This window comes from Danaus plexippus, chromosome 2 (assembly GCF_018135715.1).
Source record: "Danaus plexippus chromosome 2, MEX_DaPlex, whole genome shotgun sequence".
NCBI classification, from domain to species: Eukaryota; Metazoa; Arthropoda; class Insecta; order Lepidoptera; family Nymphalidae; genus Danaus; species Danaus plexippus.
Window position 1 is genome coordinate 7,802,003 of NC_083537.1, and position 26,654 is coordinate 7,828,656.

Consider the following 26,654-nt stretch of genomic DNA (forward strand, 5'->3'; position numbering starts at 1 on the left):
TATAAGAAATAGGGCTAAGGAATAGGGTCAGAAGAAAAAAGCAACAAAATGATTTAATTTCATATATTCGAATCTTAAATAAATTATCCTATATATTGTCTAGGCGGTTAATTCTTCTTCTTCTTCTGATCTGGTAGTAAACCCATTTCCTCCTGATATTTCCTTATAAGTTGTTCTTGGACGTCCGGCAGACACGGCGAGTAGCGACTGTACTCCATACTGAACTCGCCTTTACCCTGAGTCATCGACCTACAAATATTATTATTATTATATTCATATTATAAATAATTTCATACGAATGAGAATAGTCCAAGAAAATTTTATCGACCAGTTTGTGGAAAATTTATATAATACAATTTCCTTATTTAAAAAAAAATATATATTTACAACCACCCCAAAGCATATTACTAACGATTTGTATTTCTCACTATGAACTGCGTTGCGCTTACGTCTTATCCCACTTTATTATACTTAAAAAATTTTGCATTTGTTGATAAACATACATACATACTTTAAAATACCTTAGAGTAGTTAGTGTAATAATAAAATCATAGATGTCACTATTCATCACTTACATCGCGCAAGCAAAATGTTTTTCGTTCATTATATATACCCAAAGTATTTTAGTTACAGCGGTTGTTGGGTAGATATGGAGGATTCGTTGAAGACATGACATGACACTGACTTTTACATGGAGTTAAGGATAGCACTGCGGCCTTTACAGGGTCACCGGAAGAGAAAGTCACACACTAAAAAACAAATCACTAAACTAACCTGAGTTCCCCAGCGTACCCGAACATGTTGTTCAAGGGCACCTCAGCGTATATCGTGGTCCAACCCTCGCTGCCCTCTGTACCGGTCACGATGCCGCCTCTCTTATTCAACTGTCCTATCACAACTCCGTGGAACTCGTCCGGCATCACCGCCTCCACTGACATTATGGGTTCCAAGATCTGCCAAGCACCGTCCTCGAAAACTGTCGATTATAATAAACTAAGTTTTTACTGCGACTTTGCATGTTCTCTCCGTTATTTTGTTCAGAGAGAAATAAAATAATGTACTCTTCTACGTCTACTATTTGTGTCACGTGACTTCATTCAACCGTCACCATATAATATTCGGGAGGACCGAGCAACGGGATAAATGATAGCCTTATCTGATACTTAAGCTGCGTTTTTGAGAGGTTTCATCAAAATCCGTTAATTATATTTCACTCGAAAGGGATAGTATGACAATCCGTACATCCTTACAATTTTTAGCATTCATGACATTGGTAGGACAAAACGACTGAACAGACTATGTTCATATTATATACATTCCACGGAGCAGAAAAGAAAACAAGTTACGGACAAATAAATACCATAATTTCCGATAAGGTAAGATTTTTTGCTACTAAACTTAATAGTTCTTACAATCAATTCGCGATTACATACAGTAATGCAAGTAATACTATCATATATGTTTGTCGAACAAGATTTAAATGTGTACCTTCCTTAACTGCGCCTTTCGCAGCCAAAAAGAATGCCAGTTCACTGGAATCGACTATGTGATGAGCGCCATCTTGTAGCCTGAACTTGACGCCTGATATCTTGTGACCCGACAGATATCCCTTCTGACACGTGTCTATGAAGCCTCTCTCGACACCGGGCACGAACTGCTTCGGCACATTCGTTCCTATCGTTTCATCCACGAACTCTAACACTGAAAGAGTTTTTAATATTATCAATGGGAAATATTGATTGATTGGAAATTTATGACAAAATTCTTTGTTATTACTAATTGATTTTAAACATAAAATATTGGACTTTACGCCAATAGTTGAATGTAACAAAATATATTCGCGTATTATTATTAAAATGAAAAACAGCTTTATTGTAATGATTTCTTGGAGATTGCCTTATAAGGAAAATATTAAGAAAAACGATGAAAAATATAAATAATATGAGGATCTAATACTATCAACTAACGCGTGTTTTGATGTGGCGGCAGTGGTTCCATGATGCCGGTGACCTTCGCGAATTGTCCCGCGCCGCCGGACTGCTTTTTGTGAAGATAATCAAACTCGCACGGCGACATCATCGTCTCTCTGAAATTTATATTTGAAGGAATTGTTATTTCTTCCACATGAATAATGTGTATGTTCCATGAAGTTTTAGAGGAATTTTTAATTGACAAAATGTATTTGGGACCAACAGACAACGAGACCACCAAATGTAGAAAAGAAACGAATTTGAAACTAGGAAGTTTGTGTTTAAATATAAACAGTCCAATTGCAATAACAGGCGCTTAACAGCATTGCCTGATAGATAACAAATAAATGAGAATTTTCTTCTTGAAACGTTTCAGAAATATTGAGTTCCTATGTTTTAATGACACCTGCTATTATCTTCTTATAGAACTTACCTGAATGCAACCTTTGGTTTTCCAAGCTCCACCGGACAGCCATATTCTCTTTCCATTCTCTGAGCATAAATCTCAAGATGAAGTTCTCCCATACCGGAAACGACTGTTTCTTTGTTATCGCTGTCGTACCGGAAGTGGAAGGTCGGATCCTCTTTGGTGAATCTGAAAATTTTACATTTCTTATGTTAGTAACGGCCTAACTTCATGCTTCATATAAGCAAGTATATTACATATGTTTTTTTTTCGTAAATTTTAACACATAATTTCGATTAATAACAAGAAACAGCATATTTAGCAATTTCCTTCAATGAACACACCTTGCAACGGCTTTAGAGAAATTATCTCTATCCTTATTATTCTTGGGTTTTATGGACATTGAGACAACTGGATCCGGCACGTGTATCGATTCCATTGACAGCTGTAGTTTGCTGTCGTTAACGAAGGTGTCGCCGGACGCGCAGTCTACGCCGAACAAGGCGAAGATATCACCGGATAACACCTCGTTCACCTCCTCCATATTGTTAGAGTGCATCCGAACTAAACGTGATATTTTCACCTGCGACATTTAGTATACAATGATTTAATTGTTACGTATCTACACACACACACATATATATATATATATATATATATATATATTTCATAGCTAATTACACGACTATTAAGCTTATATGTTTTAACTTAGCAAATTTACTTAGAAATGAACCTATAATAGGTCAATTTAGCCATATTTTAGTCAGATCGTAAGCAAAACAGGAAAGTAACAAATATACTAAAATATTTAAATGACCTAGAATCACACAAGAATTAATCCTTGAAATCTTATTTATCTATCTCTGTGTGGTATGTTAGGTAAATTTTGAGTTTTATTCAGAGTATATCATATAGATAATGGTCTATGATTGTCAACCTCACCTTTCTACCTGTTCTTGCATTGTATATAGTTTCCCCTCGTTTCAACATACCCTGATAACATCTCAGGTATGTCAGCTGACCAAACTTGCTAACTTCCAATTTGAATGCCAACCCTACGAACGGCTTGGCATCGCTTCTAGTAGGGTCCAACACTATGGTATTCGCTTCTCCCTTCTTCTCTCCGGTGAGAGCTGTGTTTTCAACTTCACCTGGATGTGGCAAGTAATCCAGCACAGCATCCAATAACGGCTGGACTCCCTTATTTTTTAACGCCGTTCCCATTAAAACTGGAGTGAACGTGCGTTTAAGTGTTGTGCGACGAACAGCCTGCTTTATATCTGCGTTGGTTGGGACTTTTTCTTCAAGGAACATTTCACCTAAATAAGCAAATTATTTGAGGTAACTCATTGGACTTGTAATAAATGTTGGTCTTTAAATTTCTATTTAACAGTACTATGACTAAACTCAGCACTTATTATAGGGTTTTAGAAAAATGAATATATATATACAGTCAAAACCGTTTATAACGAAATCGTTTACAACGACCTATCGTTTATTACAACCAGATTGTATGGTCCCGTCCGAATCCCTAGTAAACTATTCAGTAAACAACCGCTTATAACAACATCGGATACAGCGACATATCGCTTACAACGACGAAATTTTATCGATATTCATCGGCTATAACGACCAACCGCTTGAATGAATATTGCGCCTATGAACGTGTGCGCCTCAGCAACTGAGGAAGAAATTCTTGCAGAAGCTGAAAGTAACAGCCGTAACACTGACGAAGAAAACGAAGACCAACAAGACTCTGAAGAACAGTTTCAGCCAACAACGATTTCCGAGGCTCTTAACGCTGTAACAATTTTGCAAAAATTTGTTGTCTTTAACGAACACTTTGATACCGGTGATACTCATTCTTTGAGAAGTATGAAACGTAAAATGCAAAAAATATTTGAGACTGGGCTAAAAAAAAAAAACCGACCAAAAAGAGTGATTACTTTTGAACCTAATTATTTCGTAATAAATATTTTTGTTTCTTTTTTGACTCGTTTACATATTATAGTATTAACGTACCATATTATAACCCATGCCTACCTATTCTAGATAGATAACTTTATAATATAACTACATATGTATACTTGTGTATACGACATTGCTTATAACGACTATCGGATATAACGTCGGCAACTATACGGTCCCTTCAATGTCGTTATAAACGGTTTTGACTGTATATACATATATATGAGAAGGAAAAATTTTTCCAAAATAAAATTTCATAGCCACTCTAAGAGAATACAAAAAAAAATTTTTCATAGTCTTTCTTACATTAGTGTTGCTTGATATGTTAACGTAAGCATAGCAGGTATTACAAGAAACAAATATTATCATGCCTTTCATTTTATGTTAGATTTAGAAAATATATACCTTAGAATAATTATTTTATAATTTGTGAGAAAATTAAAAAATTATTTAGCCAATAACATAAAAATTTTTTGACAATCAAAACAAAGATATCAAATATACGAAAAATAATTAATTCTATTCTTTAAAATAATGATTACCTAAGGTCTCATCCACATTGGAAAGGTGTTCAACAAGTTCATGTCTTTTTTCCTTGACTTCGGCTCTTCTGTCCTGAGGCACTTCATCCAACCTTACAATTTCACCGTAATCCCCCTCAAAATACATAGCCCTCTCTTCAACAAGATCGAGTATACCTTTACATTCCTTCTCCAATCCCATCGGTAAATGTAAGAATGCCGCATTGTGATTCATTTTGGACCTCATCTGTTTTAAAACTCTGAAAAATTTACAAAGATTATACATATAAGAAATATTTAGACAATATTTTTTATGTTCAAACTAATGATTGATTTCTGGACAATTGATGTTAACAGATATTAAAACTCGAATAAAAAATAAAAAACTTAGTGACAATTTATGTTAAATAATAAATATTTTATTATCACCTGTCAGGATTAGACCCCATTCTGTCCAATTTATTAATAAATGCCACACAAGGTACATTATATCTTTTCATTTGTCTATTAACAGTTAAAGTCTGACTCTGAACACCACCGACTGCACAGAGCACTAATATAGCTCCATCTAAAACCCTTAATGCTCTCTCGACTTCCACTGTGAAGTCAACATGACCTGGTGTATCTATTATATTGATATTGTGATCCTTCCATATAGTGTATGTTGCTGCCGACTGGATAGTAATCCCTCTTTGCCGCTCCAATTCCATTGAATCCATTACAGCACCAACATTGTCTTTGCCTCTTACCTTAATGGGATAAAATAGCTTAATATTCTTATAAATTTGTATAGAAGTATATTTTTTTGTATTAATATAGTCTTTTTAATTTAAAAAACAGTTGATTAATTTAATTTCATAGTTCACCAAAATAAGTACAGAGTACTGTGTCAAACAAACCTCATGCATCTGATCTATTCTGCCAGTGTAAAATAGTATTCTTTCAGTGAGAGTAGTTTTTCCTGAGTCTATGTGAGCTGATATACCAATGTTTCTGATTTTTTCCAATTCCTTGTGTTCTGCATATTTAATGTATGAAGAAAATTTCTATAAAAACAAATACTTATATGTTTATAATCGTATTTTATACCAGAGAAAAATTATTGTAATTTTAAAGTATCAACCTACAAAACGGGCCCTAAAAAATTCTGTTCTTTCTAGAATTAAATGTATAATACTTTACATTAAAACATTTTAACTTTAGATAAACATAGTTACTCAATTACGTAAAATTATTAGATTTTGTACTTCTTACGATATTATTTAACAGCATTAATTTCACACTTACCTCAATTTGTAACTGACTCAAACTTTTTGTAACTTTTGATAAGCTTCCTAACCGAAACAAACTTAAGATAGTCATTTTGTTAATATAGATATATTATTTTAAAACATTGAAATATATCAGAGCCCCACTGACTTCTAGAACCTCTCTAAACTTTTAAGGTTATATTTAAGTCAGTGTCAATGTCACTGTTTTTATTTTTATTGCCATGTAAACTTTTAATTTTCGCTGTTCTTTATTAATTCGATTTTTTAAAAAAGGTCTTTTTAAATTTATTACCATCGCAAAGATATCGACTAACAACAACATACATTTATTTTCAAGCTTAAAATATATTTGGTTTTTAATTTAAAAGTATAAAAATGTTCTATTTAGATGTATATACCTTTATTATGTTAACATAAATTTCTTTAATTTCTGGTGTATGTTAAAACCCTTAGTTTTGTGTATTTTCAACGGGAATATGTAATATATCAGAATTTATTGTGACCTAATTGTGAATAAAAAAAAGAAAATAGAACTGCATTGAAGTTCGTTATTACTAAGTTGGAAGTTCTGTAATCCATATCATAGACAACTTCAGAACCCTAATGATGTCAGTTTAGTTTCAGTTTAAAAAGAATATGGCCGTGTTAGGCCCGGGTGTGAGTGTAAATATGAATGGGCATAGTAATATTCATAGTCAGCTAACAAAATCATTAGAAAGGATCTTAGAAGATGCATATTTGAGTGGTGAATTAAAATTGAGCGGACGTAAGTTGCGAGAATTTCCGAAACCAGTGAAATATGACTTGAGTGATACTGTTGTTGCTGGTAAGTCTTGATTTATAAATAAATCCTGTTGCATTTGTACACGATATATATATAATTTCATGTTTAAGATGTTTTTTATGTCATCCTCGAGCTGTAAATGAGTTTAGGATGTTGTTATTGTTTACCGGCAGTTCGTTTCGTTTACCCGGCGTGGTCGACAGATCGATCGCACGTCGGATAACACAAAACCGTTTCGACCGTTTATGAATCATATTTGATTATTTTCCTGTACTAGCTCGTTACTTTCCTAAATTATTAAAGAACATACAAAATTTCCTGCCTCATTTAATGTCAACATATAATATATTTTATACAAACTATAACTAAATATCTTCGAATTCCAAACTACCTTCCATATCTATAATGAATTTTGTAATATAAAATAATTGTTATATAAGTTAATAGATTCTTTTGTATAAGTTCAACACCTCTTAAAATATCAGACTGAAACCTCCCCTAATATAAAAAGTAAACCTGAAAGAGGCTTTTAGCACACCCTTTAGGGTTGGATCAAAGGGAATGAATACATCATGTATACACAAATAGTTATAATATAAAATATGAAATGGCTAGGTCTTATTGGAATGGGGAGAGAAGATGTTCTGAGTGCTGTCTGTACTTGGCCATAAATTAAGAGGTTGTTCTAACTCGAGTGTTAAGTTGGAACATCTTCAAGATAATTTCATGCCTTTGGCAAGTTAATTACATTAAAGCTAATTTTGATTCATATTTTTTAATTCAAAACATTTGTGGGATAACATTTAAATACTGAATTATTCACAGTTTACTTATTATGATAATTTAAAAAGAGAAAGTGAAATGTTATACAAAATGTGACTACATTTAAATTAATGTAGTCATCTTTTAAAGACAAATGTATATTGTTACGTTTAATAGGTTTGTTATAATGTAGGTGTGTATTGATGTTATCATGTGTCTCTATAAATTACTGAAACTTTATTAATTTGGGTGTGCCACCATGCCTAACTGATATTTCCATCAGCAATAGCTTAAATGGAAATATAGTTTCATTGTTTTAGATTACAAGAGTCATTTTCTGTTCCTATTATCAAACCCAAAATCCTAAAATGCTTTATTTGATTTACCTAAATTAGATTTATTATAAAATTATAATTATTATAATTACTGTGTAATGTAAGAACAAAACTAATATATGTATATATTGTAATTAAGGAGCAGGTTAATTTTAAGTTGAGTAATTTAATTTTAATTTCGTTTTTATTTCACTTCGTAATATTGTGAATAAAAATAAGGTAAATTTGGAAGATATTAAAAAATAGTCTCTTTTAAAGTATAGCCACACTTTAAATCATACATTAATTTCAATTCAATGAAATTGAAGCGGATTACTCGCGCACTTAATCAATCGACATCTTCACGTGTTGAAGTGGCTACTATAAGACTAGTTAATGGGAGAACATTTGTTATAAATCTATTTCTATGCAAAGGGCCTTATAAATCATGCAGCTGTATCTCATAACACGTCATTGGATAGTTAAAACAGAAGGTACTCGAGCTTGGGGTTTCACAAGTGTTTTTGTTATTACGATTGTGGATGGGTAGTATAATAAATACGTTCGTTGAAATGCAATTTATGTTTGTTTATTTTTTTAATTTAGATCAAGCTTCGTTAGCGTAACCTGTTATGTTATGAGACATTAATATAATATCGCACAATCTATGTGACAGTTTTAGTAGAAAATAAAATATCTATCACATAGATAGTTTTAAAATCGCCGTAGTAAAAGTTGGATCTGTATGCATCGTAAGAAACGTATGAGACGTCGCGTGTGTGTCTATATAAATTCCAATTATCGATCAGAACCATTGGAAATGAAAACGTCGTAAAATGAGGTGAAAGTAACGATATCATCTGACAAAGTTGCTATCGTGATTTATCTAATCTAAACCCGCTTTCATGTTATGTGTCGCGTGGATATTGTTCATGAAGCTTTTATCACATTAAAATTATTTAAAAAATACGAATTTTTGCCGCACTTTCGAAAAAATAATCGGCTGGTAGCATATAAATACTTTATTAATATCAATACATTCATATGTCTTTAAAAGTTACAAAGACGCATCCATTCGTAAAAGTAGAAGTAAAATACGAAAGTTAGTAATAAAATATTGCTACTAAAAATTATTCTTAGTCATAGTCATCGGTCAAATGATATTTTAAGAAAACTTGCGAAAACTTTTACTTTCAAAAACACTAGTTGTGTAAAAACAGTGATATTTGTTAGGTAATGAAGACAAACGTCTATTTAACGTATTCAACCATTCAAAAACCGATTATATCTGATGTAACACATGCTAAACGATAATTCTTTGTATTACTTACTGTTTTAAAAGAAATAAAATCGAAATTATTAATTCTCTGTGGGTGCTATTTTTGAGATAGGACGAAAATTCATAAAATATGAATAGACCTTAAATGGGGCATACGTTTGAACTTTGTTCAGCTTTGTTCATGGTACAAGTCTCACAATTTTCTATAGAAAAGTATACAATGATGGCGACAGGTGCATAAACGTGCTCGCTCAGGCGTCGACTCCGGATGTAAGGGGACTATCACACCGCCAATACATTTGCACATAAAATACTAGATCGGTTAAAGTAATAAAAATGATTCGTGACTTATGTGAAAACAATCGTTTACTGAAATGGAGCCTTGCAAATAGTCAGTGGTCTCCAAATTCTCTTTCAAAAGCGCCACTCTGGCACTCGAAACCTGTTTTATGTGTGGGCGTATCGTGGGTTTGTTGGGAGAAACAAATTGTAGATTACCGTCTGGTGTTGACAAATTTCATTGCTTTCATATCTGCGTTCCTGGTTAATGTAACAAAAACAAATTCAGGACAATGTGATAAAAAATTATTAAAACTGTATTTTTGGAAGGTTTTTTTTCTTGTTTTATAAATCTTAAAATTATATTCTTGACTGTATAAACACTTCTTATATGAACAGATGCACATAACGTCAAACTATGGCTTCTTTTATCCGTTTAAATCAAAGAATGGGCTCACAAGGAACATTTAAGCTCGTTCTTAATATTGCAAAGCCTGTTAGTCTGCTCCAATGAATTCAGAAACTCTGAATTAAATATAAATCTTTATAGCACTCCAGCACAGCCTCTGTGTATTTTTAATAGCGGTTAAGGGCATGGAGATCCCAAATTAAACCCTTTTAAATTTCCATTTTATGCTTCGTTGGCTCAGCCCGTTGGTACAAAAGGTTTTTAATCATATGAACACCAGAATAGAATATTGTAAATCTAATGTGGTTACGCTCATGTCCCTTCCACGATTATTTAGCGACAGTGACTTCGTAATTTTTATTCACCTCATAACTCCGCTTGGTCATAGGAATATTTATGAGCTAACCTGACTGGCGCTGAAGGCTTCGATATGCCACTATTGTGTTGTTGCTCTTTGTCATTTGCATTTGATAGGATGTCATCCTTTTTTGTAATAAATTAGTATGCATGCCTATTGTAACATCGCCAGCAACATAGCTTGGCGATGTCACTCAATTTGCGTGATTTTTTTAAATATCATATAAAAAGTTTTCATGTACATATTAAATGTAAGATATAATTATACTATATAGTGTTTTAATTGGCAAGATAATAATTTATTCAAGCAATTTCTAATGCATTTAACATTGATAATGAGCTAATCGTGAGAAGTGCATTGAGCAGATTAACTGGATTAAATTACTTCCCCAGATGAGGATGCGATGACTACGAATCTCTTTAACTCACAGTTTTAGTTTAGTGGCGGGGTTTCGCATCGCTTATTCAGAATAATTGGCTGGATAGTCTAGAAAAATATATATTTTTTTATGGATATGTTATAAATAAAATAAAGAGTTCTAAGAATTTCGTTAGTATTCATTAATTATTAATATTACTTTGCAGCAACCGAAACGTCGGGAGCATGTTGTTAAAATAATAGAAAAAAGCGTAGTAAATCCGTAAATATTAGTTTTATTTAAATAAATAAAATATATTTTCATTTATCGTTTTAAGTTTATTTTACTTATAAATACCATTATTTATTGTTTATTATTTTGTTTTAAATATATAAGTATTTTTAATCATGTTCTTTCCTTCGTGAGTTAAAAAATAAATTAATTTATTGGGTTCGTTGTTTTAAAAACAATTCTGTTTTGAAGATTTTAAGTCTCGTAATTCTTTATCTCAATAATATATATATGTTTTAATAATTTATTTTCTGTTGACCTCATTTTTGATTTCAATTACATAATAATTATCATTTCACATATAAAGAAATTAAATTTAATCTTCGTAACATAATTTATTTTTAGACTTAAATTTAAGTCACATCTTTATTAATTACGCAGAAAAATATATGAGAATATAACCTAAGTAATAATCATGTACATACCAATATACTTATTTAACTTCTTTAGCATTACAACGGTCAAAAAGCGAACTGGATGTCACAACCAAACACATTATTATATTAAGAATTCGTAAAGTATGCTATAAGCTGGCTTGTACGTCTTTAATTAGATTGATGACTGGTCCAATTAAAAAACCTGTCAAATAGATCAAGATCGACACAGAGCTGTTCTAACCGGCCCTCTCATATCGCCCTTTACGCCATCGCCGACTGCAGTCTTCGCAACCTCAATATCGAACATCCAGTTAACAACTGCTTTGTACTTAAACATTTCGAACAGGGTTGCCATTTTATAAGTTTTAAATAACACAGGAACCTGACAAACATTATCTCGAAAACTTTTTGTTGTATTGGAATATGAAATCGTAGCTGTAGGTAAGGTGTTTGTTTAAAAACTTTATAATTTTTATATTTAAAACGAATATAATTATTTTTGTGGATAGTTTAACATTACTGCTTGCCATCATTATTGTACTGGTAATGTTTTTTTTTCTTATCGTTATTTATATTTATAATCTTAATTATTTGCTTGTGGCAGTTAAGATGACCCTATCACAAGCGCTATCCTATGTCGGTCTATCAATAGCTCGATAGCTCTTAAAGGCGTGCTTTCTTAGCCCTTTGGTTGTGTAATTTTGTTTTGCGTTCTTAGTTGAGCAATTCAATTCAGTCGAATAACAGTATTCATTTAAAAGAACGTCTATCGAACGGGTAATTATCATATTATTTTATCAATACAAAATATCGAGTATCGACGGTTTGATTTGATGTATAGGCTATAATTAGGTTCCTAATGATTTATCAACTAATATCCATCAACATCAATACACAATTAAATTGGTTGTCATATCAATCAGATATCAAAGATTTTATTTTGTAGTGACGTCACAAAATAACGTCACGTATGTAATTAATTTTAACCTAAGTCTTAAACTAAACAGATATTATTTCGTGAACGCCGGTTTTCAATACATATTATGTACCGCTCTTCAGCGTACCATTTTTTTTTTTGGTGTACCAAAACATAGCATAAAGAAAACTAGCAAATAAACGTGCCATATTTAATAGTGTATTTTATAGGTTAGAGGTTTGAACTTAATTTTCATAAATTGTCATAGCCATACGCTATGATAATTTATAATATAAAACAGCTGTTTGTGTCATTATGGTGTTTAGCATATGGAAGTTGAGGCTCCCTTTATATTTAAATACTAGGACTGTGTTGTGCCCTTTCAGTATATTTTTCGTTTGCTGTGTGTGGTGATCTTTAAAATATTTACTCTTAATGATAGTGAAAAAACTATAAACAAAATAAAAACTATTAAAAACGAGTTTATTAAATTGCCTTGACCTATTATGCGCGATAACTTTTAATTATAACGAATAATTCTACATATTTTATTTAACATCAAATTTAAGATATACATTTAAAAGTAACGTAAATATTATATTATCAGTATCACTAATATAAACGACACGATAGGTATCTACACATAAAATTGGTTCAAGTTTCAATTTCGTCGTTTCACCGTTTGGTTTTACTCTATTTGTAATATAAAACTTTTTGAAGCTTCGAGGATGTTAAGTCGAAGGAACTGCGTTTCCTTTCGTTTCCACTTGGTTGGTTGCGAACTCTGGTTCCATGACCGCTAGGACGCCATTGTTTCGACTTTCGAGACCATGACTCATACTGAATATGATTCAATTGCAACATTTATAAACTGTCAAAAAAAAATATATATTGCTTCCAACATTCCCGTATATTTGTGGTGACGTAATATCCGCATCATTAGCTCCATAATTAATTATAAGTGGGGTGCTACTTGGAAGCGAGCACCGTTACATTACTATAAACACTCGCCCATTAGCCACACTAAAATTGTCTGTCCAAAATAGATTTAGGTCGCACACGAAAGAACTATAAAACACAAATTTAGACTATACAATGTGTTTTGCATGTGCCATGGTATTAATTTTAGGATATACGGGTATGTAGCACGTCTTGTAATAAAATAATGAATTACTCACTCTGAATCGATTCAAAAAACATTGTTAAAAAATTAAATAATATACCAAGATGTGATTATTTTACTTACTAATCTTATGAATTGATATGAGATTTAAAAATAGCTTTGTCGTGTGCCCCACTAAATCAGATCCCCTTCAGTATGTCGATGCGCCGGCGCATGTCATAAGAGCAGCCCCTCACACGTGCTTAATTACGTATTCAAACCGACTGCAAACAAAATGACAAGATATGGAGATAAGATGTCTTAGAAGAGGATGTTATTTTAAAAACATGGCATGTGTTAGTGAGTTTATACTCGAACTTTTTTTGTGTTTTGAATTGCAGAAACACTTATAGTTTTATACGTGCCATTTATTTGACTATGTATTTATATATAATCTAATATATGGATGGAGAATTAACGTTAGAAATTACAATTAACTACAAGTGTTACTTAATGCAAAATTTCATCTACGTCTAAAAGTCAATAAATTCAGATTCAAATCTGCAGTAAGAAGATGGTTTTATAGGTTCCTCGGTGTATCGTTCAAAGTTTGTCGTGTCACCGGGATGTTTGAATTTCGGTATGAACGGCGGTGGAAATTTGCAATTCAGAATTGCATCCCATTCAATACCCTTAAACCATTTGTGATTCTTGAAATCCATGACTCCGTTTTTCATAACACCAAAACGCTTACTTATGTCTACTTGAAGTGTATTCCTTATAATGTCTCTTAAATCACTGTTAAACCTTGAAGGGCATCTATATTTTCCAGCGACTATCTTTTCGTAAGTTTTCATGGGATCATTTGCATAAAATGGTGGATAGCCTGCATTCATTTCATATAACAGAACACCAAAAGACCACCAATCTACAGAAAATCCATAACCTTTACTCAATATCAGTTCTGGTGCCAAATACTCTGGAGTTCCACATAAAGTCCAAGTCCTACCTTGCAATACCTTACAGAAACCAAAGTCAGTTATTTTTAGGTAGCCATTCCTGTCAATCAATATATTTTCAGGCTTTAGATCACGGTATATTAAATTGCAAAAGTGTAAATATTCTAGAGCTAATATAACTTGACTTGCGTAGAATTTAGCCAGAGACTCTTCAAATTTCTGCATTTTTCGAAGATGGCTAAACATTTCACCTCCAGCAACGAATGGCATAATAAAATAAATATAACTGTTGTCTTTGAAACTAAATTCCATCGACACTGTAAATGGAAATCTTATAGCTTCTAAAATTCGTTTTTCGTACAAAGTGTGATCCACTTGCCTCATTTTCATAATTTTTTCTTTCTCCAAAACTTTCATGGCATAGAATTTTTGTGTTTTAGAATGTTTTAATAATATTACTCTACCAAATGCACCAGTTCCCAGTGTTCGCACACGTTCATAATCAGAAAATGTATGAGAATTCGTTTTTTTGCACCATCGATTTTCAAATTCCTGTTGTAGTTTGCTAAGGTATTTGCTATATTCCTGTTGTTGTTGTGGAGTATAGCCGTCTCTCACTTCGGTTGCATTTGATGTACTGGCTGCTTTATATGACATATTGTCTTTGTTTATTCCATAGCCTTTACTAGAACTCATTTTGTCCGGGATGTCAATGTAAAATTTTAATATTTGGTCCGTTGCCAACTAGATTTTCGTGCTAATAGAATGCAACTCGCCAGAAACGTATTACGATTTACGACATTCGAAGAGTTCGATTTTCTTGTAATCTTTGGGAAATTAGGGGAGTTTTTCGCGAATACATTAAAGATAGGTGCGGGGTGACGGGTGAACGAACCAGGTGTGGGGGAGGGTGATAGGATCAGCTGTTTTTGGGGTGAAACGGCATGTCGCGCCGGCCGTCGTCTCGGCAGGCGTATTGATCAGCCGGCACGTGGAACTTATTATGTGTAGTGTACATTTCCCGTAACTTATTCCCCTTCGTACAAACAGTAGTATAAATAAAATCAATACTAAGGATATATTCCATGAGTTGAAATAGCAACAAACACAGTCGACACTCAAACAGTAAAGTAAATTATTTATTTCCCGCTTTAAGGACTTATAATTTTTATTATTTAAATGTACTTACAATTAATGTGACTAATATTTATAACATACATAATTATTTTTAACATCAAAATGTGGTTCTGACCATATCCAAGTTCATTTATTACCTTTTTTCTAATGTTTTTTTCTTAACAAGGCGAACCTTGGCAGATATAGAGCAAGAGATCTGTTAGGTTAATGTTTGTGTTGGCAAAAAAGTCGGGGTCTTGGCAATTGTGTTAACTTTATGGAATGTAAAATATAACATTCGTATGAGTTCGCTCGCCCTCGTTAGGCAGTAACTAAATGTGTGTCTTGTGATAACATCCGAATATATTTAAATAATATTTACTTTGATATGACTGCGGCTTAATCATCTGTGATAGAAATGTTATGATTAAATATGACTTGTTAGAATTGTTCAGTGTTTCGTTGACATCATTTCGTATTTACCGGGTTCTTGATGTTTATAAATGGAATCCAGTATGATGTACTAACGTTGTCTTTATTGTCATTTTATTTATTGAGGATGATTTCCTTAATAGCTATTAATGTTTGTATAAAATGTAGTACAAAGTCTCGTATGACACATCCGACATTCCTCAATACTGAAACCAGGTGGTATACAATACTATTTTTTGTAACATTTATGTTTTAAAACATGACTAACAGGGAAATAAAATTTTATCTTCATAAATGTGGTTCATAAAATCACTCTCTCTGGACCTTTGCGGATAGCACTTCCTACATGTTGTTATCATCTCTGTATTTTCGGTGTCTTAAAATTAACTTTTTTTTTACTTTCCCGTGCCCTATATCTGTAAAGACTTCGTTAATTAAACGGCTTTGATGACCGAATCTGGCTGGCTGGCCGTCCATTTATAGAACTTGTGAAGCGATACATTTAATGTGATGTGCTGCGTTAATTTGTTTTAAATATAACAAGATATTCTTCATATTATGAAACGAGGACTCTAAATCCGGTGATTTATAGAAAATTTTGTAATACTTACATAATAAATAACATTTGAGCTCTGTTAACAATAGCTAACAATATTGAACTCATATATATTTCTCAAAGAAATATGAGCAATCCATTTTTCAAATGACGCTGTATTCGTATGACAGACAATAAATTGTTTTTGTAATGTTCAGAACTATGTGACCCCGATAGAGATCATCGTAGCAACTGTTGTAAGTAAATGTAACAACATTAATTTTCCAATCGTCGGTCAAGGTTGTGGAGGCCCCAGTCCCAAAGACCGCTGTAGACTTGGCACGACAACTCTGTACTAGCGCATTATATTACGTAACAATCTAGTCTCAAACATAACGCAAAATCTCAAATACATAATATTTCAAATATCGTTGCGATAAGTTACGTATATATTTGAATTTTTAATCAGACATATAAGATGTTTATTCGTGTTACCAACTAAAACTGGTTATTTTTTTATTCATCAATATTCGTGTGCCAAGTACGTTTAAATAAGTTCATTAAAGCCACGCGGTAGTGACGGTTATATTTCGAGGACGCTGCCAGTTGTACGAACATTGCACCCCGATATTGGAAATGAAACTTTTATTATCTCATATTCTTATCGACTTAAATGTGTTTATGTTATGATGTGCATTTTCGTCGTATGACAAAAAATAGTATACTTTCACTTTAGTTATTCAGTTCAAAATCAAATATCAAACTTAAGTCTAATAAATGAGTATATGTATGAGATTTTTGGCATGCCGTTTGTTGACGTCTTACGAATTAAAAAAATCACGGAGACAATATATCCAAAACTCAAGACTCAAAACTAAAATTTATCTTTCCAACATGCTAGATGTTTTGCCAAGTTCAAATATATCTAATTTTAAAATATTCCGAATTCCGTCTACGGATCGTATAAAGTCTGAAACAACAATGAAGGATTGAAATTGAATTTTAGTTTAAACATGCATCTCTATGTCTTGTTGTAATTAAACCCAAATGGTACTTGGGAAGTACAAAAGGAGATATTCTAACGTTACAGACCACTCACTTGTTTCATCTGCGAGCTGCCTGAGCGCTTAATTGCGAAATATAGATTGTAGCCGCGGAAGGCTGAGAACAAAGCAGATGTGAACGAATATTCGTATTCTCACATTTGCGTTCTAAAATATGGGTTAAGATTTTTATTACCACTTTGAAATTCAATGGCCTGAAAAGCTGCATAAGATAGGTTATCAGAATCGCGAGAATCAATAAAGATATCTGGAACCTAAATAAACAATCGCATCAAGATTAAAACAGGACATAGCTATCGTTTCCCTGAATCATCATACAAACGTCACTTATAAGGGAATGTGTCTGTATAAGTCGTTCATTTTCCTGTGTAAAATATTACATATAAATGAATTTAATCTGATTTGAAAATTACCATTAAAATTTATGGTGGAAAAAATGGAGTATATCATAAATATGTAATAAATGGGCGCAGTAAATTCATTTAAGGAGATATCGTCATGCAAAAAAACAGTTTGTTTTCTAGTTAAAAAGCAACTTGGAATTAATTTTAATTACATTTAGCAGACAACGACCTGGAGTAAAACAAGAGCTTTCATACTTATATTTCTTTCGAGCGGTATCGCGGGAAACACGAGTACTTCTGTACCCTATTAAAAATCCTTTGTCCCATCATTCTAGGTTATATTCATTTAATAGCCTATTTATATTCGATAAAGGTAAACTTAGATGGAAATAGTTTGTGACCTTAACACAGCATTGAAGTGTAAATACACTACTCTACATGGTGCCCTTTTGTTGCTCCCTAGTGCCCTTCAGCGTACCTAAATATATCTTAACATCACACTAAGCTTTCAAAGTAATCAATAAAAAACTAAGACTTTGCCTTGGTTCGAACAATGATTGATTTGACTTGAGCATTTAGCAACGTTACTATAAAACAGTGTTAGGAGTCTAATTTATTAGAGTGTATGAACACGAAGATAGATTCGTTGCATATTTCATCCTACTAGTTTATAACCTTCGTTTGTGTTACATATACTAAGAATCGTGTTTATAATGCTTCCATCGAATGCAGTCAATATCAGCTGTGTTTACGTTATCTGTTTAAGATTAACGTTCTCCTACTCGGCTTCGTTACATCATCGAAATACTCTACTGTTTTTAGCTTTAGAGTTAATTATATTACAGCAAAAAGTTTCCATTGATAGGTTTGTTTTGAATTTTTAAAGATAAGGGTTTCTTTATATGTAACCGTTGCTTGGCAGTACAAGGATTATTGTTACGGAGATGTTATTCATTTACTGAGTCACTACTCGGTCTATAATCTACAATCATGATAGCCGGCAGGAAATAGCGCTGTATCATTAATTAATACTGGATAATATCCCGTTTACATACGCTTAATACCAGCTTCGAGTATTGTAATAGAATGTTAGTTGTAGCTTTCGTGTAGCCTGGGTGATTTGATACATTATAACGTTCCTTGGCCGGCTATAGATGAGAGCTCTCGGTTTGATGTTCTTTGTACATATATTGTAGTTGTTAAGTTGGGATTTAAAGGCATATAATTATTTTAACCACGCCATCAACCGTACGATACAAATTACTTCAATTTTTTAAATCTTAATAGCTTTCACTACTTTTTATATTTTAAAAAGTACAGTAGAAGTCGTATTTCTTTAAGTTGAAGTCGAAAATTTAAAGAAATTACGAAAGTTCTGTAATGTTATCTAACGGTAGTTTTTAAATAATCTGAAAAGCACCTTTTTTTTGTTTTTAAACATTCATTAATATCATAAAAGAATTATTAATGTTAAAATCAGGCCCAGTCTTATTTATAGTAAAATAATGAAAAGATTTGATGTTAATCTCCTGACATATATATACATATGTCACTACAAACCAATCTCAAGCCATATCAGAGTTTCAGCTGAGCAGACTCGACGCCAACGAACCTATTAAAAGTTTCCGTAATGACGTATATATAACTATGTGAAAACTACGCCTCCTTTTGGTGCTTTTTATTGCAACGTCAAAAATACTTAATTAATCTTGTATTATAGAAATTAAACAAAATAAGATATTATATTTCTTTACATTATGAATAAAAATTGTAAATTGTAGCGTACTAAGTAATTTTTTTTAATTTTATTATTTGCTTCTTGTAAATGTAATTATTTATGTAAATCTTAACATCCGAAGCTATTAAATTTAACGGTGTGTGGATTATGTTTTGTTATAATAAAAAATGTATTTAGAACTGCTCGAACAAAGCTCACTGTTCATAACTCAAGTGAAATGTTTATTTATTTATTTTACTCTAGTGTAAAATTCATTCGTTATATTTAGTTATACTGAGAGCGTCGCGTATTACGATCTTTTCATGGTTAACCATTAGTGCGATCGTAAAACGAGAGTTAGTCATAAAAGGATATATTGTTTCCCTTAGTACCTTATACGTCCCCTACGAAACAGATATTGGCCTGTAAGTTACGATGTATGTAAACTATATTGGGCTTCGATAACAAATAACAGAGCTCTATAATAACGAAAACCTTTGTTTCAGATTTATCCAAAAATCGCTTCAGTGAAATGCCAGAGGAAGTGACCACATATATATACTTAGAAAAGTTATTACTATCACAGAATATAATAAGAAGTATACCAGATAGTGTGGGAGGATTGCAGTCGCTAACATATTTAGATCTCAGGTAAGTACGACTCGATGAAGAATTTGAATTGTACAAGAAAAACACGAAAGCAAAGATGAAATAAGTTATGAAATTAATTGAGGCGTAATAAAGGCTTATCATATAAATTTCTTTATTAAAAAGTCCGACAAAAGAAATAACAATGTATTAAAATTTTTAAATCTATCACCAAATTTACAACGTAATAAAAGGGCATGTTTTTTTATAACAACAATTTCACTAGACTCATATTATCTTATGTACCATCTGTGACTGGTAATTAGCGTTCCTCAGCACTTGCATGATGTCCATCTTGATGTTCAACCTCATCTCCTCGGGCACGGACTTCAGATGTGGCAGTAATGATAGGAGGAAAAGTTTATCAGGGTCCTCTTGTTCGGTTCTGCTCTGGCTATCGACGCTGGCGAATGCGAATTCGTCAATAACCGGCTTGTATGTGGGTTGTTTGAGTGGTACTTCTATTGTGACTCCGTCGTTTGACCGGCAGTCATCTTTATCGATATCATTATCGTCGGAACTGTCCCTGGCGAGTTTTAGTTTCTTCCTTCGTCTCCATGAAGTTTTTCTGGACGTGCCCTCCTCGGACTCGCTGGAACCGGTTTCGGTTTGAGGTACTTCCTTTTGGTTCTTAATTAGGAATGCTAAATGTTTGCTATATATGTATGGCCTTTTAGTTCTGTTTGGATGACTGATGTATTTCTGGAAGCAGTCCCGCATGCTCTTCCATTTCTTCTGAAGCTGCAATTCTAGGATGAAACAACTATTCTATATTACCAGTGATAATTAATAATGTCATGATCATAAATCGATTTTAATTTGCATTAGAAACTCGCATACCATATAAAAATGTCTGGTTGACTAACTTTTACTATATTATGTGATAAGAAAATATGATTATCAGTAGCCCAATTTTTTTTTGATAATGACGTAAGAATGTTAATGTTCAATAAAATACTTTACCCAATTCCCTCCTTTCGCTCTTCGATATCTTGACATCGCTCGACATGAGCGCGTTTACAACTTCCGTCCATAGCTTGTGACGAGTGCTTTTAGTTCTATAGTCAACGTTATCAAAGTCCCATATACCGGGCCGTTTTTTAACCTCCTCTATGAGACTTTCTGGGTCGTATTCGAACTGCATCATGGTCATAAAATGATAATGTAAAGATATACAAACATTGAGAGCGTTAACCGTCCGCTTGTATACACGAACGGCGTGCGCCGAGCGACTGACGCGCGGCGGGGGGAACGCGGCGTACTTTTCAAAATGGCGCCGCGGTTTGTATAAAGTTACGGTGACCAACATCCTTGAGTCACAGAACAGATTTTATTTCTCTTTTCTTTCATTATTTATATCATAAATATAAATCCTACAATCACAATGTGGTTTTTGTTACATTCGGGTAGGTTAATAAACATTTTTATATTGCACTACATAAATATCTCTAGCAAAAAACATATAACAAACTATTGTTATAGATTTTATTGTAATATTCTTAAATTTTGACGTCTTAAATTTTATAATAATTGAAAATTCACAATTTGGACTTGTTTTAAGACGTCTTAGTAGCTTTTACATGCTCTAAGAAGTATGGTCACCGTTGTATTAAACGTATCGAACTGCGCGGAACGGTGGGGGAACGCGCGGATTGCGAACGCTCCGCCGACGCGAGGCGTCTTTTAAACGATCGCAGTGAAACCAACATTTTTTTTTATTTAGCTATGTATTTTATACCAAAACTTTTTAAATTAAAAATTTATTTTAATTATCTCTGCTTATTATTATTCTTTACTATATTGTCGTTATTTAATTTCAATATAATTTTTATTTATGTCTTATCGAAGTCAGTTGTTTTTCAATTTATACTTGATATCTTTCATGAATATAGATTCCTTATAAAAGTTGTTAGAGTTCAAAATACTTTTGTTATAGTATTTTTTATTTACCTATTTACAAATATCATTAACTTCTAATATTAGAGAATTTAATATATCATACTATATACATATAAATAATAATCTCAGCAATGTCCAAATTATAAACGAAGTATTCATAAATGTCAGAAGTCATTCGTACTTATTTCTATTAAGTATGAAACCGTTTTATATATTAGTTTGGTCACGGTTATTAAACTATTTTTTTTCTTATACATTTTAATAGATTGTGGTCAATGAAGTTTTGTTTATACGAATATGTGTTTAATGTCTGTCAATAACAAAAAATCCGTAAGACATAGTTACGGCTTTGGATGGATTCGGTTACGGTTTCTTATAGGTTCGGTGAAGATTTCGGAATTAATTACTTTTATATGGATTTACCAAATGCGAAGTTTCGCTACGAGACTCCATACACATGTTTGTTACTGCGTAATTAATTGTTAAACCTTCCAATTAATTTCAAAACCCTCTGAAAGTTAGCTAAGTCATCCTATGATGACCCTGAAGAAGAGTCTTAGCTTAGGTTTCAAATAATTCGGGTTGTCAGGACATTATTATTTTCCTTACAAAGAAAGTTTAATTTTCTTGGATTTTAAAGTAACGACAAATAGTCAAAAATGTCAAATTCCTTCATTCTCTGCACTCTATAGTTGCTATGAATTAAAAAAAAATTCGCACTAACAAAACTTAATGTGTATTTTTAAACTCATTATACGACCACATTCTTGTCTTAATTATTGAATATAGCATTTTTTATGAAACCGTTGATGAGAACATACTTTAAAATTGACGCATATCATACAGACTACGTTCTGAGGTAATTAAATAATTCATTCTTTATATAGACCGGTCTTCTTTAGATATTTCTCTTATGAATCAGATCATACAAAGCAGATTCCTATATGCATAGTCCATCTTTAGGTCGTCACTACATAAGCGTTACCCATTTCTTATTCAACTACCTGCATTAATGCTATAACTAACAAGAAGAACACTTAATGTTCCGTATGGTAGCGTGGTGATGGCAATTGGGACTAAGCGTAATGATTGCGACCTGTCATTTACTATGATGACTGAACAGAAAATAGCGTAACCCTGTGACAAAATCGATTCATGAATGTAATAAAAATATACTATTTAGATTATGTAACCGCAGTAATTTTTTTTTTCCAATTGATTCGTAATTCAATCAAACTATAAGTCTTTATATTAAAAATGCGAACAGAAATTTATTTTGTTGCACCAGAATTGGATACCTGGTTTTTTGGGGTAATCAAAATAACAATATTATATAAAGGTTTAAAAATGTATTAGTATTAGCTTATTTAAAAATATACAGAAAGTCATGTTGCATTTATGAAAATGGATTACTTATATCTGCCTCCACTGGAACAAGATTTACCATACCAATTGCTGGTTTTTATAATGTACCCTTAACCGCACTGCACTTTTTAAGAGCATCATATTTAACACCAAGTCGTAGTTATATATTCGTGTTGGTCAAATTATATCGTGTCCGGAAACGGCTTGATAATTTCCATTTCTCAGTACTTGCATGATGTCCATCTTCACGTTTAGACGCATCTCCTCTGGTATTGTCTTCATATGTGGCAGTAGTGATAAAAGGAAAAGTTTGTCTGGATCTTCCTGTTCCGTTCTGTTCTGTGAGTCTACACACGCGAAGGCAAATTCTTCTGTTGCATTTTTATTGTGCCCACTGCTTTGTTTTACTGGCACCTCCATCGATACTTCCTCGTTGGATCGATAACCATCGTTGTCGATACTTTTCACCGCTTGATACTCCTCACTAAAGCTCTCTTTCTTTAGACGTAGTTTTTTCATAGGTTTCCATACAGTCTTAGTCCGAACTTCCTCTGATTCGCTGGAACCGGCTTCGTTGTTTTGCGTGCCCTTTGCGTCTTTGAGTAGGAATTGCAATTGTCTGCTATATAAGTACGGACGTTTTGATTTGTTAGGATTCGTTATGTATTTTTGGAAACAGTCTCTGATGCCTTTCCATTTCTTTTGTAGTTGTATTTCTATAATAAAATCTATTTTAGTTCTATAACTATGCAAATCTAACAAATTATACTTTGATTAGAACAAACAATGATATTTGAAAAAGTGTAAATATAATAAGTTATAAGTAATATTATTTCAGTTAAAGTGTATGTTTTGAGATTATTATAATTCTGTCACTCCTATTTCTTACCTAGCTCTCTTCGATCGCTCTTCGTTATCATAACATCGTTTGTTATAAGCTCGTTTACAACATCTGTCCATAACTTATGCCGTGTGCTTTTCGTCCTGTATTCTATGTTGTCAAAATCCCATATACCCGGACGTTTTTTGATCTCCTCTATGAGACGTTCTGGGTCGTATTCGAACTGCATAGTCACCATTGTATGTACATATAAATATATATGTTAAGTTTGTATAACGTAACGGCTTTCAACACAGACAGCGTGCGACGGGCGACTGACGCGCTGCGAGGGGATCGCGCCATTGCATCGTTACAAAATGGCGTCTCGTTTAGTACTAGTGGGATGACCTTGTAGATCATAAAACACGGGACTTTTGTTTTACATTTTAAATATAAATATAATTAATTCTGGTTTCATTTTTTTTTTGTTATTATACGTGTTTTTTTTTTCTGTTTTAGTCTAATGTAATCTTTCGTCTATTTTATTCTCTTACCTTAAAACTCGCTTTAAACGATTCCCTTTACGCTATGTATATAGATAGCGAAATGTAAGGGAGGAGAAACCATAAGAATATTATTTTTTTCTAAATTAAAATACACATAATAATAATTGATTGGTAAATAATTGTTTCAATATTAACTGAAATATTTTAAAATTGTGTCCAATATAATGATGGTAACATTTCAATACAAACATAAGAAGCGAGGTGAACGCTCGTGTTTCAAGCGAGCAGATCGCTGGCTGGTAGAACGCTCCATCCGATAATATTTAGTCAGTTTGACTTATGGACAAATAATAGGTTATATTACTTATCTTTACATTTTAACAGTGCACATGTATTTTTAATTATGAGATAATGATATAATATATAGAAATAAAAAGCGAACGTCTTGTACGTATATTAATATTTTGACAATCTTTTGTGTCAATTTCATTACGCGTTACATTGGAAGGATTTATTCCGCATGTTCGCAAAAGCGGTCCCTAAAGTAAAGAAATGATTTGAAATGTATATACATATAACTATATAGGGATATGAAAAGCATAGGCTATGAACTTAATAAGTTGTATGTTATGTATGTGTGTGGATTTGATTTTGTGTAATATATTTGTTTATGCCGGTCCCCAAGTCATTTACAACACAGACCAATATACGAACATATCTCAATTCACTGTTGTTTTAGATCCGCGAAAATTATTGTCTCGGGTCATTGAACTTTAAACAAAAATAGATTTTGGATCTGGCAAATTTCAATTGCCTCTAACTGGAAAGCTCCGGCGTTCATATTAAAATGTCATCAATATATGCTTATCAGAAAAAGAAATATTTACCAAGGAATGTTCATATTATAAAGGTTTTTTTAAACGAATTTAAACCCTATTAATTAATTAATTTAGAGCTTATTGTACTTAAATTAACTCATAAAATTACGTAATACGTATAACGTTATATCAAATGACTTATGTAATGGAACAATGAGATTTATTTATTATTTTATAAATTTATATCATAGAGACGTTAAACACAATACGACATCCTTAATACATGACAGTGTAAATAATTGTAAGTCTATATTTCGCATTAAAATTATAAAAGCTTTGAATATTTTACGGTACCTACATTTTGTAAAGTACTTCGCTGTGATGGTATCCTAATATGAAATCTTTTATTCCTGTTACAAAAAGAATGCATTACGATAACATCGGATAGTAGGTCGTCATAAAGATCACGCGAGGTGAATAGCCGGAGATGTCATGGTCTTTGTATGAAGAGTAAAATGAACCATCAATATACAGGGACTTTTAATGTAATACACATATATATATATATATACTTTAATTAATGATCTTGCATTCATTTTAAACTATTTTTTTTTTATCTGTATTACTGTAAAATTATTAAAATTAATGTAACTCTCATGTGTATTGTATTTATTGATATTATGTTATTACGTTTTAAAGGTATATTTTTCTATATTTTTTACTTGGCGATATCTGGTACGTGTTCCATCTACATGATAACAGTTTTAAAAATACCGTTACTTCGTTGAAGTGCGGTCTTGTGTGACGGTTCAATGAATAGTTAACACAATCATAGCCATACAATTCATTCATGACAAACTGACACAATTATGTCGCGACATATCCGAAGTTTAAGTTTACTGATTATAATAATCCGATAATTCCGATATATTTCAATTGTATATTAAAAATATTTATTTCATCGTAGTTGTATATTAAAAATATTTATTTCATCGTAAAACGGCGGCCACAAGATAGATATAGAAGTTTTATTCCTTTTGTTGGACCGTCTTAGAATGTTACCGAA

The 26,654-nt window shown here is 32.3% G+C and overlaps 5 protein-coding genes across 7 annotated transcripts in view; 1 reads left to right on the forward strand and 4 right to left on the reverse strand.

Annotated features, from left to right (window-relative positions):
- Positions 1 to 48: 48 nt before the first annotated feature.
- On the reverse strand, positions 49 to 6,300 carry LOC116779787 (elongation factor G, mitochondrial). Its single transcript, XM_032674227.2, has 11 exons — positions 6,153 to 6,300; positions 5,765 to 5,911; positions 5,295 to 5,614; positions 4,887 to 5,125; positions 3,319 to 3,695; positions 2,721 to 2,959; positions 2,404 to 2,565; positions 1,968 to 2,086; positions 1,489 to 1,701; positions 775 to 976; positions 49 to 249 (listed from the first exon to the last, which is right to left on the reverse strand). Exons 1-11 carry the CDS (start codon positions 6,225 to 6,227, stop codon positions 108 to 110), a joined length of 2,235 nt encoding a protein of 744 aa, XP_032530118.2. The 5' UTR covers positions 6,228 to 6,300; the 3' UTR covers positions 49 to 107.
- Positions 6,301 to 6,734: 434 nt separating this feature from the next.
- LOC116765324 (leucine-rich repeat and calponin homology domain-containing protein) overlaps positions 6,735 to 26,654 on the forward strand; it is a 37,731-nt gene continuing 17,811 nt past the window's right edge. For all 3 annotated transcript variants that reach the window (XM_032654774.2, XM_061523155.1, XM_061523159.1), the window contains exons 1-2: positions 6,735 to 6,962; positions 20,039 to 20,183. In XM_032654774.2, coding sequence (XP_032510665.2) covers positions 6,773 to 6,962; positions 20,039 to 20,183 — 335 coding nt within the window. In that variant the 5' untranslated portion in view covers positions 6,735 to 6,772. The remainder of the gene's footprint in view (positions 6,963 to 20,038; positions 20,184 to 26,654) is intronic.
- LOC116765325 (cAMP-dependent protein kinase catalytic subunit alpha-like) lies at positions 12,730 to 15,044 on the reverse strand. The gene has a single exon (XM_032654775.2). It carries the CDS (start codon positions 15,018 to 15,020, stop codon positions 13,899 to 13,901), a length of 1,122 nt encoding a protein of 373 aa, XP_032510666.1. The 5' UTR covers positions 15,021 to 15,044; the 3' UTR covers positions 12,730 to 13,898.
- Positions 20,272 to 21,504, reverse strand: LOC116765328 (uncharacterized). Its single transcript, XM_032654777.2, has 2 exons — positions 21,144 to 21,504; positions 20,272 to 20,929 (listed from the first exon to the last, which is right to left on the reverse strand). The coding sequence occupies exons 1-2, from the start codon at positions 21,487 to 21,489 to the stop codon at positions 20,409 to 20,411; spliced, it is 867 nt and encodes a 288-aa protein (XP_032510668.2). The 5' UTR covers positions 21,490 to 21,504; the 3' UTR covers positions 20,272 to 20,408.
- Positions 23,409 to 24,799, reverse strand: LOC116765326 (uncharacterized). The gene is made up of 2 exons (XM_032654776.2): positions 24,334 to 24,799; positions 23,409 to 24,160 (listed from the first exon to the last, which is right to left on the reverse strand). The coding sequence occupies exons 1-2, from the start codon at positions 24,521 to 24,523 to the stop codon at positions 23,622 to 23,624; spliced, it is 729 nt and encodes a 242-aa protein (XP_032510667.2). The 5' UTR covers positions 24,524 to 24,799; the 3' UTR covers positions 23,409 to 23,621.